Raw genomic sequence first — 14,785 nt, forward strand, 5'->3', positions numbered from 1 at the left:
CTGTACAGCACTTTGAGATATCAGCTGATGTACATATATATATAAATACATTTGAATTGAAATTGAATTGAAATTGAATGACAAATTGTTGTGGAGTTTGCAGAACATTTTATTTAACAATGTTTTGCATCAACTTTTACCCCCAACCTAAATATGGTCACTGCCCGAAGATTCTGAAAAGTTGTCTTGGCCTACTTGAGACATTAGGACATCCAGGTGAACTGTCTGTTCTACCGTTATCTTAATTAATGTAGCCAACATTTTAACCGCAATCCGGATCCGATTATAATGAGCGAAATAGGCCTACTTGAAATAGCTTATATATTTTAGTACTGGGAAGTAGGCCTAATTAAATGAGAGATGGGACGAATTGTTTCCTAATTTGTTTAGGCTACGTTGGGAGGGTGAAACCATCACAGTCGGAAAACGTGAGGAATTTATTTTGCAATGAGTATGCAAATAAAATAAATCAGGAAATAGAGTCCTAGCGGTCCTAAAGGCATATTATTGTAGTTTGTTGTTATATTTTCAATTTTTTTATGAAACGCCATGTAATCTTATCTCCTATTTGCACAAAATACCACTTGCCTGCTTGCAATGCAATACTTCAACCACCATAAATTGTACACACGCATGGTCTAAAGATCAAATCAAATAAAAAAATCAAATCAAATCAAGTTTGAGGAAGTCATGTGCACTGCACTCTCTCTTAAAGTAACATTTTTACAAATGTCAACTTCAGTGTGAAAAGTGGCGCAGGAACGTTTTGGGGTATATTCTGTGCATATGCAGAGTTTAAAAATGAGGCCCCAGTCCCTGTGTGAAATTGTCCTCTGCTAAAATAAAGCAGATCTGTGTCACTAATGGCAGATTTTCAAGATGTCAGAATCTGAGACTTCTAGGGCCCCGGGGATGACAGGGGTTGTAGAAGAGTAGAGATCAAAGAGTTACTCGCCACAAGTCGATTTGCACTATGAGACACAATGGATGTTTTATCTTTCGGTTACGGATGTGATGGAATAGTCCCTGATGTGGCCTGAACGTGTCCTATATGGAATGTGATTAACCTCTTGAAACTCTAGGGGCGCTATATCATTTTTGGATGAAAAACGTTCCCGTTTTAAACAAGATATTTTGTCACAAAAAGATGCTCGACTATGCATATAATTGATAGCTTTCGAAAGAAAACACTCTGACGTGTCCAGAACTGCAAAGATATTTTCTGTGCGTGCCCTAGAACGTGAGCTACAGGCAAAACCAAGATGAGACGGCATCCAGGAAATGAGCAGGATTTTTGAGGCTCTGTTTTCCATTGTCTCCTTATATGGCTGTGAATGCGAGAGGAGTAAGTCTGCCCTTTCTGTCGTTTCCCCAAGGTGTCTGCAGCATTGTGACGTATTTGTAGGCATATCATTGGAAGATTGACCATAAGAGACCACATTTACCAGGTGTCCGCCTGGTGTCCTGCGCCGAAATTGGTCCACAAAAGTCAGCTGCAAGTATTTTTCCACAGAATTCAGAGGAGAATGCAGGCTTCCACGAACAATATATCAATGAAGAGATATGTGAAAAAACACCTTGAGGATTGATTCCAAACAACGTTTGCCATGTTTCGGTCGATATTATGGAGTTAATCCGGAAAAAGTTTGATGTTGTAGGTGACTGAATTTTCGGTTCGTTTCGGTAGCCAAATGCGATGTACAAAACGGAACGATTTCTCCTACACACAGACGCTTTCAGGAAAAACTGCGCATTTGGTATGTAACTGAGTCTCCTCATTGAAAACATCCGAAGCTCTTCAAAGGTAAATGATTTTATTTATGTGGTTATCTGGTTTTTGTGAAAATGTTGAGTGCTAAATGCTACTCAAAATGCTAAGCTAGCTTAGCATACTCTTACACAAATTAGTCAATTTCTATGGTTCAAAAGCATATTTTGAAAATCTGAGATGACAGTGTTGTTAAGAAAAGGCTAAGCTTGAGAGCAGGCGCATTATTTTCATTTTATTTGCGATTTTCAGAAATCGTTAACATTGCGTTATGCTAATGAGCCTGAGGCTTTAGTCACGATCCCGGATCCGGGATGGGGAGTTTCAACAGGTTAATGGCTTACGGAGCTGACCAGTGCACTATTGAACGTGACCAGCATTGGCGTTGACGGATTTGACACGGGCCTGTCCTAGTGCCTGGCAAAATAGGTGAGGGCACTGACCTTTTCATGTTGGCACTGGTCTTTTAAATCAATCGATCAATAGCTTGGCCCTTTTGAGTTGGACAGTGATGTTATTGTTCCTGATCAGATCCCGGACGACAGGTCCATGAAGGAAATGTCCCTCTGGCTGTGCAGTAATGTTTAATTAAACTAATGACCTTCATAGCTGTAACAACAGACCTCCATAGCAGCCGCAATATAGCAGTGAATGCTGCTACATGCAGGTCTGATACACAGTAGAAGTTATGTCTCAATTGGTTGGGGCATGTTGCTCGTAACTCCAAAGCTACTGCTTTGATTCCCGCATGGGTCCACAAACAGTGAACTTATGTGTTTGCTGTAATGACCGCATAAAGGTTGTGTCAATAAGGAAAGGGCAGCTAGGCTAGAATGCCTCGTATTGTGTCTGGACAGTATCACGTATAATCTCCTCATCTCTCGACTGCAGCTCTCGCAAGCAGTCCTCGTCGGCTGTCAATTGTAAATGCCCAGGCAAGATCTCTCCATTACGTGCTCTTACGTCCAAACCTTGCCCGTGCTTGATGGCTTGTCCAGAGAGACGTCGTGGCCTGATAAACTGGCAGGTTATTTGTGACCGGTGACACTGTAGCCCGTGTCAAATCTGTCATCACCGTAACAGGCTGTATTTTCTACCAATGGCTTTGGCCCCTTAGTGCCTGCCGGTAATCTCCAACTCCTAGTTGCCCCCCCCGCCCCTCTCTTCCTCATTCCCTTCCTCAATATCCAGCCTTGACATCCGGCTCAGTGCGGTCAATCACTCCCAGGCGGACTTCCTCCTGATGGAAGGTTTCAATTTCTGCAGCACACTCCAAGGCCCATGGTTAATTCATGGCTAGAGACCTGTCTCACCCTTGACGAGGGCTCAGAGGTGAGAAGGGAAGAGGCCTGGACGGAGGGGACCAACACTCTCCCACAATGCCAACCAATTCTCCTCCATGCCCCGTCAGCCCTGACGCTTGTCTTCACTTGAGACATTCTAAGGATCTCCGTTACACATCAATGGCATTATACATTTTCAGTCAGATGTGATTTGCACTTTTTCCTGCATGTGTCAATGTGAGAAATACTTCTGGTGTGCTCATAGAAGGATTTAGAAAGGATTGTAAACTTTGTTTAGTTGTTCTGGTTACTCATGTTGACTACCAACCAAATATTCTGGAATATTTGAACAATAAACACAAGCAGGTTTTGTATTGAACATCCACAAGAGTGGAAGATCCCTCGATCAATAAATCTCCTTTGACACGTATGGCTTTAGCCATTCTCAGCTTGTATTTTATAACCTACCCACCCCCACAACGGTGCTAAACGACATCCTTTAAGCTGATCCTTCAGCAGCCTGCCATCCTGCCCAATCATCCGTCCATAAACTCATCAGTCACCTTTGATGACCTCATCCAGAGCTGTAAACCCTATGCCTCTGCGAAGTGAGAGGCATAAATAAAGAAGAAAGCCTAATACAATGACAAACGTCCTGGTGTCAGATGCTTCAGGGCCACAGACCCTAGAAGGACTTGATTAGTGAGAGAAACATGGCCGATGCCATATCACCAATGGCAAACCTTACACCAATCATTGGTCATGAAGGGAAGAAGACCCAAGAAAGGAAAGTACGGACATGTATTGGGAGGGACATCTTAATCTGGACTAGTTGCTGCATTCATCACCTCTTCCTAACATCAATTAGACAAGGCTAGACTGGATCTTCTCCAGATCTGGAATGGAGCATGGTTCCCGCTATGGACTATGTTGTTCTGTAGATCTGTTCTACTGTATTCGTATGGACAAGGGGTGACATTGACAAGCTCGTAACCAAGCTTAGGACCCTGGGACTGAACACCTCCCTCTGCAACTGGATCCTGGACTTCCTGATGGACCAACCCAAAGGTGGTGAGGGGAGGCAACATCACCTCCGCCAAGATGAACCTTAACACGGGGGCCCCCCAACAAGGTGTATGCTTCGTCCCCTCCTGTACTCCCCGTTCACCCATGACTGCGTAGTCACGCACGACTCCAACACCATCGTCAAGTTTGCTGACGACACAACTGTTTTAGGCCTAATCACCGGCGACAATGAGACTAACAGGGAAGAGGTCAGTGACCTGGCAGTGTGATGCGGGGATAGAAACCTCTCACTCGACATCAGTAAGACCAAGGAGATGATTGTGGACTACAGGAAACCGGGGGGTGAGCACGGCCCCATCCACATCGACAGGGCTGCAGTGGAGTGGATCGCGAGCTTCAAGTTCCTCGGTTTTCAAATCACTAACGACTTAAAATGGTCCACTCACACGCGCACAGTCAAGAAGAAGGCGTGACAACACCTCTTCCCCCTCAGGACGTTGAAGAGGTTTGGCAAGGGCCCTCAAATCCTCAAAACGTTATACGGCTACACCATTGAGAGCATCTTGACTGGCTGCATCACTACTTGGTATGGCAACAGCGCCACCCTCCATCGCATGGAGCTACAGAAGGATGGTGCAGACAGCCCAGTAATTCACTGGGGCCGAGCTCCCTGCCATCCAGTACCTCTATATCAGGCGGTGTGAAAGGAAGGCCCAGAAAATCATTAGACTCCAGCCACCCAAGCCATAGACTGTTCTCTCTGCTTCCGCATGGCAAGCGGTACCGGTGCGTCAAGTCTGACATCAACTGGCTCCTGAACAGCTTTTATCCCCAAGTCATAAGACTGCTACATAGCTAACATAATAGTTACATGGGCTATCTGAGTTTACCCTTGTATTTTCTTTCTCTATGCACACTAACAGCACTCTACACACTAACAGGACTCTACACACACACGCACATACAATCCACAGATACGCTGCTGCTACTCTGTTTATCATATATCCTGATGCCTAGTCACCTTACCACTGTACATATCTGCCTCTATCACTCCAGTATCCTTGCATGCACATTGTAAATATGGTATTGAAACTGACCCCGTATATAGCCTCTTACTTTCTCATGTTCTTCTTATTTATTCTTTCTTTTTTTCTCTCGTGTGTTTCTGTTCTAGCTTATGTTATTTTTAGTGCTACATTGATATTCATTACTGCATTGTTGGTTTTTGGAGCTCGGAAGAAAGGCATTTTACTGTACTTGTGCGTGTGACATAAAAAAAGTGTAACTAGAAACAAGAAAGCAGTGCTGGCAGGTGTACCTTGTCCCCTTTCTTCACCGTCCTGGTTGTCAGCTTCCCGATGGCTTTCTTAGCTGCATCTCCAAGTCGACGCTGCCAGAGAGAGAGAGAGAGAGGTAGAAAGAGGAGTGGAGAGAGAGGAGGGGAGAATATAAAAAGGTGAACACGGAGAGAAAACGCAGCCTGAAGGTTGAATTCACAAGAACAATTAAATATACCTTACTCAGCACAAATGACTCTTCTCAAACTCATTTCCCAAAACTCCATAGTGTAGCACTATTAGAAATAGCTAATTGAAGGACATAAAATGACATTCACACTCATTTCAATTGGTTGGGAACCTTTTTTGCTTTAAACATTTTGAACCATTGGAGAATTGGAACAAAAATACTGCAGCACATTGAGCTCTAGCCCAGTCAACCGAAGACATGGCAAGTTCTACAGTAAAAAATTACGTTAATAATTGACCTTTGGACTTTTTAACTGAGGGCAGAATAAGGTGCCAATGAGTGAGGTTCAGTACATTGGGACAATGTTGAAAGACCTAGAGCCAGAATCATAAGCATTTTGCAGTATTTTACAGTGGAGAGGAATAACAGGAAAATGTTAATTGGGAGGTCACAGTGTACAAAGAAACAGAACACCATCTCATCTTTAAGGCATGGTTCTTCACGTTTCTAGAACCCCTCTAGAACCCTTCACATTTCTAGAATCCTTGCACAAGCTGAAGCTTAGATGTCAGGGTCTAATTTTAGCTATGTACTCACAGTGTGGAGCGAGACAGACATTTGTAAAGCACATATGCTGCAGAAGGGAAAGACCCGGGTTCAGTTTCTTTCCACTGATTAAACAGTCTGCTGATTTTGCACCAGTACTGTAGACACAGTGACATTGATTGAGAGCGAGAGCGAGACAGTGTGTGCATGTGTGTGTGAGAGTGAGGGACACACGCCCCCTGTGCCAAGTGATCAGCAGCATTAATAGGTCTGGTTCATCCCATTAACTACTACTAGGGCTCAGTGTGTGTAGTGGACTTATCTCACTGACCTAAGTGGATCTTCACTCATTAACACAGCCCCCACTGATTAATACTGCACTCCAGTGTGAAAGAATACACTGCGGTATGTGTGTGTGTGTGTGTGTGTGTGTGAGAAAGAGAGAACATGTGAGCTTTGCAAACATACAGAAGCAGTTGACTAGGCAGTTTAATTAGTTTGTGGGGTGAAACTAAAACAAACAAAAGTTGGTGACCTCTTGCCGCCTCAGAGAGGAGAGACATTCTTTAAACTCCCAGTACTTAGTGGCCCACAGTATTTAGTGACCACAGTATTTAGTGGCCCACAGTATTTAGTGGCCCACAGTATTTAGTGCCCACAGTATTTAGTGACCACACATAAACACAGATGATGAGGGGTTGTTTCCGATAGAGAGCTAGCTAGAGAGGAGTCTCGCCCTGTCAGATGCTACATGGATCAGCACTGTTTGTAAACAGTCTTAAATGGCTCCTTGTTTTGTCTCCTTTTCCCACAGTTGTGAAATGACATTGAAGGTTTATACCACAGAGGAAAGGACAAAAGGAAATTAGGCTATTTAAAATAATTGGGACAGGACCCACTAACCTCGACTGTCCTCCACTATCCTGGCTTAAATTTCTGGCACAATTAAGGTACTAAAGGTAGTGTCTTAGACCGGACCAACTGAAAAGGGGTGTGTGTGTATTTTTAAAGATGTCAGACGCTAAGGAAGCAGAGTTTTACACCAACAACCCTCCATTAAGGATTCATGAACGATTTACCACATACACATTTCATGGCTGCTTCCTCTCACAGAGAGAGAGAGAGAGAAGGGGGGGAGACAGAGAGAGAGAGAGAGAGAGAGAGAGAGAGAGAGAGAGAGAGAGAGAGAGAGAGAGAGAGAGGGGGTACAGAGCGAGCGAGAGAGAGCAGAGGAAGGTCAACCGAGCCAGACATACAGTCAACATCTGGAGGTCATGAAGGTGACTGGCGCTTCACCTGCCGTCCACTTCCTTTACCTGATATGAGTCCTCACAGACAATCGACTGAATACTAGTATGTCAAAGTGACATTGAGAGCATATGCCTCAACAACATTTGTCACCACTATCTAAAGATGTTTGCACTCAATTGTTAACTTCCATTTTTTTTAAAGAAGCTGGATTTGTTTTGTAGCCCTGTGTATTAATATGGGGACGTCTGCCTCCATTCTTAAGAAAAATACGATGGGAGAACTAATACTATTAGTACCTGACTGCAATAAAACCATTCAAGTGTGGTAACTATGAGCTAGATGTGTGGATCTCAAGTTAGGATTGGATGCAAAGAAAAGATGTGCAGTTTTTCTGTTCCATATATTTGAAATACGTAATTCAAATACTTTGGAGTATTTTGTCATTTGTATTTCAAATGGCCTGAGCTACAATCCAATGTACTGTATTTTGTAACATGATACTTTTGAGACCTGTACAATTGTATTTGTACACTTTTTTTATAGTGGTTCATAATTTGGTGGCACCCCTTTCACCCTGCATTGGTATCAGAAGTCTGATGGCACTATGGTGCGATAATAGTGTCTGCTAAATGACCAAAATGTAAATGAAAAAATGATCACTTGCAAAGCATGCCGGGTATTATTATAAAGAGCTCCACCCCCGGAAGAAGGCCAATAATAATAATATTAATACCTGTTGTGCTTTGCAATTGTTCATTTTTACATGTACATTTTGGTCATTTAGCAGACACTTTTATCCAGGCAGTGCATTCAACTAATTTAGATAAACAACCACATATCACAGTCATAGCAAGTAAAGTGTTTATTTGTTACAGTTACTGAGAATCTTGTTGTAGTGAAGGCGTGTACTTGGAAATGTATTTTGAAAATACAAAATACCTGTAGGTATTTGTATTTTATCAAAATACAACTCTATAAAAGTACATTGATAAATTGATATTTTTCTAACGAGATACATTTTGATGTATCTTCTTGCCCACCTTTGACCCTAAGTACATAAACGCCAAATAAATACCATATTGTAAAAAAAAAAAAAAGCGTAACCATTAGCAAACATACTCTATGTCCTACCTGGCTGCGGTCACGTGCGTTCGTAAAGCGGATCTTCTGGATGAAGTAGAAGATGAGCCAGGCAGAGGAGATGATCATGAGTACGATGAAGGAGATGGAGACGAAGACCAGGGAGCCGCGGTTGATATTCTTGGCCTGGCCACGCTGGCCCACCACCACACTCACCAGCACCGTCAGGTTCCTCTCCAGCAGACCCAGGATCTCCTTGCCGTACGACTCAGTGATCATCACCGCCACAGTGTCACCCGTACCTGATGAACACAGTAGAGGGGAGTTAATAGCATAGTGGCTAGGTTTTTGTGGTAAACCAATCAGAGCTTTTGTATGTTTTCTTGTGACACGTCAAGTCAATTAAAGCAATAACCAGTCAGTTCCGATCCATGATTTTGGAGGCAGTCAGTATTACATACAACTTATTCACAGTTTGCACATGTTCCCTCCACTATATTCAATCTGCCAGCTTTTTTATGTCAGATCCATAACACAATACTACTATTGGATAGTCAATTTCACGTCACTCATATTGACAGGATTCACAGAGCAAAGTCAATAACAGAGCCCCTTCCGATCCTGAATCAGTAGATTTAGAGGGTTCCCAACCAATTTCTCTTTAGCCACTATGAAAAGACACACAGAGCCAGTCGCCAGTCAACAGATTCTCATTCCTCTACATGATCATTAATCAGTTCCCTGCGTTAGCATTTCAAGGCGTTAAGGTCCTGGAGCTAGGTTTTAATAGGGTGGCATAGAGAGTCTGCCATCCATCTGCATGGCATCACCAGCCAGTCCCAATAGACAGTGTCAGCGGGTCAGATCTACTCTCCCTAGCGCAACCCATTCCTCATTTATTAAGACAGGGTTCTGAACCCCTGCACAGCCAACCAGAGCTGTGTAGTGACGGATTGAATATCCCATGGCCTGAGGGAACACATGTGGAGACAAGAGAAACGTGTAAGAGAACGTATAATATATCCATTATGTGAAAAGGGGCTCCTGAATTTTTGTATACCCTATGTTGAAGAAATGTGAAATACGATGCCAACAAAGGTGATGTGGTATAATGGAATTCATTCATGGACAATGACCGCAATGCATTGCAGAGAAATTAGCCAGTGGAAAATAATCATTGTTTATTTTAAACTACATAAGCAGTGGTAGAGCCATCTGTGATCATCATAATCATCTCCATGTTAAGTTGGTGGTAGTAAGAGGGTCCAGACAGCTGACTGCTACAGGCCAGGGGGAGTCATGTTACTGCTGGAGACCACTCCTCTCTGTCCCTCTGGGCTCTTTACCACAGCTTGCCTTACCACTAATAGCAGCTGAAAGTGCACTGTGTGTGTCTGTGTGTGCTCGTGTGTGTAAGCGTGTCTACTGTACATCAGTGTGTGTGTACGGGAATCTGTCTAAATCTACGTGCCTGTTTACTACACATCTGTGTGTGCGTGTGTGTGTGTGTATGTGTGCAGTTTACCTTGCCTCAGTGTTGACGAATGGCACACTGGTCACACACACCAAGGCCATGAGATTAAGACAACCCACCTGCTCGGTGCTACCTTATAGCCTAGCATAGTATACAGTCGACTCCATCGTGGTGGCATCCATTGCCATTTCGGTAAGCAAGCCTAAGCATGCTAACTCTCCAAGTATATTTACGCATCTAATACATACCAACTGAAAATAAAGGCAAACATTCAGAGACACACACACTCATGGGGAAGTATACACACACACTCATGGGGAAGTATACACACACACTCATGGGGAAGTATACACACACACTCATGGGGAAGTACACACACACACACACACACACACACACACACACACACACACACACACACACACACACACACACACACACACACACACACACACACACACACACACACACACACCTGTGATGAATTAGTTTGATGAGGGCTCTGTCTTGGGCAGGAAACATCCACTTTGAGTGGAGAAAACATGAGGCTTCTACCTTTCTCCTGTAGCACACATTCTCTATTTTCTAGAGAGGGTGACTACCTGCATTCTCACTGTGACATGAAACTCTCTTTCTTTTTCTTCAGACATCCCTCCTTTTAGAACATGTATTGTTGTTCTTACAGACATCCCTCCTTTAGAACATGTATTGTTGTTCTTACAGACATCCCTCCTTTTAGAACATGTATTGTTGTTCTTACAGACATCCCCCTTCCTCAAAGATGTCAAAACGACAAACAAGCCAAACGGCTTCATCCTCTTTCCCTTGTCAGATATTTTGTTCGTTTGTTGCACTTCCAGAATTAAACCAACATTGTGACGAAAGAAGCATCAAGACTATACTTCACCGATCATTTGGCTCCTAAAGTCCTTGAAAGTTTAACTTCGAATGATCAATAATGTTACCAGATGGTAATTCCTCCAGAATTGGCCTAAAAACATCTGTTTTCTTAAGAGAGAGATCAAAAGAAAAAGGGAGAGACAGAAAGAGAGAGAAAAGGGCTGTAATTCAGAGGGCTGGTTATAATGACTCCCTGTCGTGTAGGCTGAATGACAACAGTTAAGTCATTACACTATTTGTCTCTCTACCTCTCTCCATCTCTCCCTCTTCCTCCTTCTCTTTCTCTGTACCTATCCTTCCCTCCCTCCCTCCCTCCCTCGCTCTCCCTCAGTGGAAGCCCTCTCTTAAAGGTGCCCTTTAGCCAAACGCCACATGGCTACTGACTCAGCGTGTTTGGGGAGCACGGGTGCCACGGGATATGGGGTGATTGAGAGCACCCTTGCACTGAGCTACCTGACAAACAGCGGGAAGATGGAGGGAGGAAGGGATTTCTTCACGTCAAACTCATGTGTCAACTGACCACAACCATCTTTCTTCACTTCAAATTCGTGTCCACAGACCACTACTTAATTCAACCGCACCAAAACCACATGGCAGGGTCATTCTTGCTAGCAATCTGGCCATCCAGAATCACAACAGGCTGACTTCAGCCTCATGGAAGCGCACACATCGTTTTTGTGACCATGGTCCCAAATTGAAGGGCGTCCACAGAACAGAACAACCACATTGTGGTTGGCTTGTGGTCAACCGCCGCAAAACAAGGTTCAAATTAACAATAAGTTGTTAAACCACTGACCGACAACCTAGTTGGTCTACTGCCGACTATTGCAGTTGAGCTATGTCTACTCAAACACACAAATATGCATGCACACATGCACAGAAAGACCCAAACACAACCCTCTTTAGATAGGAATTGCACCTCATTTCAAAAGAAATTGGCCCTCACTTCACCATCTAACGGCCATAAAGCAAGCAGGACAAACAACAAAGAGAAAGAAGCCTTGACCTGAGACACGCCCCCTTGCCCCCGGTCCTAATACTGTACATACACACGCACCAGCTCCGCTTATCACGAAAGACGTGCAGCTGGCTTGACAATATGCTCTATTGCCCAGGGTTAATGATAAATCACGGCCAGTCAAAACTATGGCGCTGCACAATGGGCCGCTCGTATTAATCATTGGTTTTATGGGGCTAGGCTATGCTAGTTCACCATAGACCATGCACTGAACACACATGTAGGGACCTGGCTGGGCTAGACTAGGAAAGGGTACCATAGACTCAGCACAGTGCACGTGATGTACCAAAGCCCAGGGGGGAAATCAGCCATGACGCACGTTGACTAATTAACTCCAGTGCCTCATGACAAAGGTGTGGATGTGAGTTTGGGAGATGGATAGCAAGAAAGCAGATACGAATGTGTGCGTTTCTGAAAATCTGTGGTTTTGCCTATGGAAAACATTTTTTTTAAAGATTAACCAGTCCCCCCCCCCCACACTGTAATGCTGAAAACATATTAACAAACAGAAAAAGGAGCGATACCTCGGGTTGACCTTGGACTTTCAAACTTCACTTAATTTGGATTAAACACATAACGACTTCTGGACACGTGATGTCTTCTGATGGAACTCCACACCAGTTACTTATAAAACAGAACACATCTAAAGTAGTTTCCTTTTATTACAATTCGATCATTGTTTGTTTTTCTACAGCTACTGACGACAGCTAAGTAATTCGATTTTAGTTGCCAAAATGTCGTCCTACAGTAAATACATGATGGCATAAGGGCAACGTAATGTTAAGTGGAAGGTAACCTAGTGGTTAAGAGCATTGGACTAGTAACCGCTAGGTATCTGGTTCGAATCCCTGAGATAACTAGGTGACAAATCTGTTGTGCTACTTTTTTGTAAATAGCTCTGGATTAGAGTGTCTGCTAAATGACTAAAATGTAAATAATGTTGCTAAGTGTCATTGACTTTGCACAGAGGGGAATGATATATGTGACCGATTCGGTCTTATGTAGCAAAATCTGAAAGTGTTTTTTATATTGGATAAAAATAGAGACTCAGAGCTACTAAATGGTACATCATACGCTGCAGTTAAGGTAGAATGGGAATGCAATTCTGCTTTGAAAGTTGATGCACTTGTAACCCCACTTTTGAGAAAATGGCCTTGAATGTTTGGTACACCTATAGTACTGGAGAGCTCTTTGTCTACAACTATTCAACCTCTCAAGCCTAAGCCCCACCCATCTCTTCAAGGATTCACATGTGAGGCCATGTACTAAAAAAATTGAAAAAATATGAAATGCTAATGCACTGAGTGTCAGCAAATTGCCCACTGCTTATTGAGGACACACACACGCGCTGCTTCTAATCTGCAGCTACTTTTTGCAGTGAAAAGTGCAGGGAGGTATCTATTTCGGCATATTAAAACACTACTATTTTTTTCCCCGATCACGAGTATCATCCGATCCAACTAACAATTGTCTATAATAAACAGACACGATTACGAGTATGGCCATGTCGGCACACCCCTACCAGACACACTTGTCTAAATTGATGGGTAATGTGAAAGAAATTCTGTAACCACCCCACAGCCACAACTAGCTAAGTAGATGGGTCACTATTGTCTGGACATGTACACAGTGGTGTAAAGTACTTAAGTCGTACGGTACTTCCCTATTTATGTTTCTGATGACTTTTACTTCACTACATTCCTAAAGAAATGAATGTACTTTTTACTCCATACATTTTCTCTGACATCCCATTAATTTGTTCTTAACTGACTTGCCTAGTTAAATAAAAAGGACCAAATAAAATAATAATAATACAAAAACGAAAGAAAAAAAATCTATCAAAAAGTACTTGATAGATTTCGAATGGTTGGCAGGACAGGAAAATGGTCCAATTCACGCACCTATCAAGAGAACATTCCTGGTCATCCCTACTGCCTCTTATCTGGCGGACTCTCTTACCTGGCGGACTAAAACACACATGCTTCATTTGCTAATTATTTCTGTTGGAGAGTGCCCCTGGCCATCCGTAAATTAAAAAAAAAACTAGCATTTGAAATGATTTAGACTTTTACTTTTGATACTTAAGTATATTTTAGCAATTCCCTTTACTTTTGATAGTGAAGTACAGAGCCTTCGGGAAAGTATTCAGACACTTTCCCCTTTTCCCCAGTTTGTTCCGTTACAGCCTTATTCTAAAATTGATTAAATACATTTTTCCATCACAAAGATTCAACCAAGACTTCAAACTAAACTTGGTTTTGAGCCCTGCACACACACACAGCCTACAGGTTTTGGGCTGATAACCACCCGAAACACAGTAAGACGCTGAACTAGAATGAGACTGCAGGGACCACAAGAGCAGGCATAAACAAGTTGAGCTCTCTCTTGCTCTCTCTCTCTCTCTCTCTCAGCAGTTATCTGTAAATCTCCAAAGCTAAGTCAAGTCTCCAGACAGGCATTCACCACAGAGGAAATCAGACAGAGCCAGGCAGGCACGTGCCCAGGCATGTTTACGTGCCTCACTCTTTGGCTTTGTTTTATGGGTGGCGCCTAATGGCTGAACCTCGACCTGCCGTGATTGCTTGCTTCCAGAAACTGATTTTTTTCCCCTTTTCCAAGACCTGTGACTATGAGAAAATTCTATTCAGAGATTGTGTGACTAAATTACATCCTTTGCAACCCATTACAATTACAAGCAATTCACAGTAAAAGCATCAGCGCAAGGCTTTTTCTCATTTTCGTCCGCTCTTTGTCTCACCACCATCCCCCATGCACCACATTGATCAGAGGCATGGTTATGAACATTAACACGCACACATAAATCCTTGTCAGCAAAGGAAAACTTGCTGTTGTCAGTGTACCATCCTCTGTGAGGCTGATGTCTCTCTCTGCCCCACATCTCTACACATCATCTCTGGTACAGTGCCTTCAGAAAGTATTCATACCCCTTGATTTATTTTGTTGTGTTACAG

General features: G+C 43.1%; 1 protein-coding gene across 6 annotated transcripts in view; it reads right to left on the minus strand.

Annotated features, from left to right (window-relative positions):
- The window catches only part of rnf130 (ring finger protein 130), a 72,935-nt gene that overhangs the window by 15,453 nt on the left and 42,697 nt on the right, over window positions 1-14,785 (minus strand). For 4 of the 6 annotated variants that reach the window (XM_064973983.1, XM_064973986.1, XM_064973982.1 and 1 more), the window contains exons 4-5: window positions 8,461-8,723; window positions 5,396-5,467 (exon numbers count right to left, since the gene is read on the minus strand). In XM_064973983.1, coding sequence (XP_064830055.1) covers window positions 5,396-5,467; window positions 8,461-8,723 — 335 coding nt within the window. The remainder of the gene's footprint in view (window positions 1-5,395; window positions 5,468-8,460; window positions 8,724-14,785) is intronic. The other 2 variants (XM_064973988.1, XM_064973984.1) reach the window with 1 other exon arrangement.

The sequence above is a fragment of the Oncorhynchus masou genome, chromosome 9, assembly GCF_036934945.1.
Source record: "Oncorhynchus masou masou isolate Uvic2021 chromosome 9, UVic_Omas_1.1, whole genome shotgun sequence".
NCBI classification, from domain to species: Eukaryota; Metazoa; Chordata; class Actinopteri; order Salmoniformes; family Salmonidae; genus Oncorhynchus; species Oncorhynchus masou.